At 42.8% G+C, this 1464-nt stretch overlaps 1 protein-coding gene across 1 annotated transcript; it reads right to left on the bottom strand.

Annotated features, from left to right (window-relative positions):
* Positions 1–257: 257 nt before the first annotated feature.
* On the bottom strand, positions 258–1464 carry LOC134197702 (uncharacterized). Its single transcript, XM_062667050.1, has 2 exons — positions 691–1464; positions 258–581 (listed from the first exon to the last, which is right to left on the bottom strand). The coding sequence occupies exons 1-2, from the start codon at positions 1462–1464 to the stop codon at positions 258–260; spliced, it is 1098 nt and encodes a 365-aa protein (XP_062523034.1).

Here is a 1464-nt window from a genome sequence, read left to right as displayed (position 1 = left end):
GTATACACGTACAGTACTGCATGTACACAGCTGTTGGGTGTAATGGCTTACCACTCTCGTTAATTAATTCTATTTTTGTTTAGCAGTCAATCTGAAGTCGCATTTTGAACTGGTAGATAACCGTGTTAATTGTCCTAGGGTTTTCAACTATGATGGAACTAACATTTTGAAGACTCAATTGTTTTACAGTATCTTCAATCAAAAATCCACACAATACAATAGCATAGTACAAACATATAATTAGTAATGAGTTGAAGTCACATAACAGAACAATTTTCACTAACTGTGTCCACTACTGTGCTAGCTGCTCGGTCAGCTAGTCTACCAGTTGCTCCAGCTTCACTTCCCAAGAATTCCTCAGCCACACCTTTCTTTGTTGCTGCTTTTACTGCTACTGCTCCTTTTCTAGTAGCTGCTACTCTTTCAGCAGCTGCTATTCTTTCTGCTGCTGCTCTTTCAGCAGCTGCTATTCTTCTTGTTGGTGCTCTTGCTTCATCTTCCACGATCATTCTCATTGTCTTCTCCATTTCCGCTTTTCTCTCTACTCCCTGTCTTTTGATTTCTTCTGATACTTTTTCAATCTGTTGACGATGAATTACATCTTTCAATTGTTTGACCCGAGCTTCCAACTTTTTTTCTCTCTCTTGCTTTTTCTAGTGTTTGTGCGTACACAGAAATGCATTGCTAAACCTCACGCAGCATGGGCGGTTGGAAGACGTTTTGACAGTCCTCAATTATATGCTTGAGAAGCTTCTTTCGAGAAGATGCACGAGCCGTAAGGGCTTCCATTGATCCATACTTCAGACTAGGGTTGTCGACATATATAAAGTGCTTTACACCAGGCAAGATTTTCTTTGCAGCTTCGCCTTCTTCCAACTCTCTGCGATCCGCTTCGGTTGCTTCGCTATTGTCGAATTCTTCAAAAGCTGTCTTTACAATGGCTGTATAGTCGACAATTTCTTTACCAATCAGGACCTGCGTAATCATATCCCAAGCATCAGCTTCTTTGTCTTCAAAGCGATTTTTTACAAGAAAAAGGACAGCGTTGATTCCGTCGCAGTATTCATGGCAGGTCAATGCGAGGCGATGCAAGACTTCGTTCTGCGGTAGTTTGGTGTCACCAATGCCAATCGTATCAACAATTTTCACTTTGTACGTTTTGTTTGACCAATTCACACTAACGATTTCGCGTTGCATCTCCTTTGTCTTGCTAATGGGTCTACCGCTAGTCTTGAATAGATCAGTCTTATCGGCTAGGACATTTGCGCACGTCGATTTTCCTGCGCCAGTTCTGCCTAGCAAGACGACGGTGCGATCGCAACGTTCATCGGTTGAGAAACTCGCGCTGCAGCTTGGAAATGACGATCTGGATATTTTCGAGCTCGTGCTACATGAACGTACATCTCCGTATCGTGAAGAACCGTTGTCGCGTAGACCTGACGCACTGCCCTTTGAGAAACTCAT

Source organism: Corticium candelabrum, chromosome 22 (genome assembly GCF_963422355.1).
Source record: "Corticium candelabrum chromosome 22, ooCorCand1.1, whole genome shotgun sequence".
NCBI classification, from domain to species: domain Eukaryota; kingdom Metazoa; phylum Porifera; class Homoscleromorpha; order Homosclerophorida; family Plakinidae; genus Corticium; species Corticium candelabrum.
The sequence above is the reverse complement of the archived record's forward strand: the minus strand, read 5'-3'. Positions and strand labels throughout refer to the sequence as shown.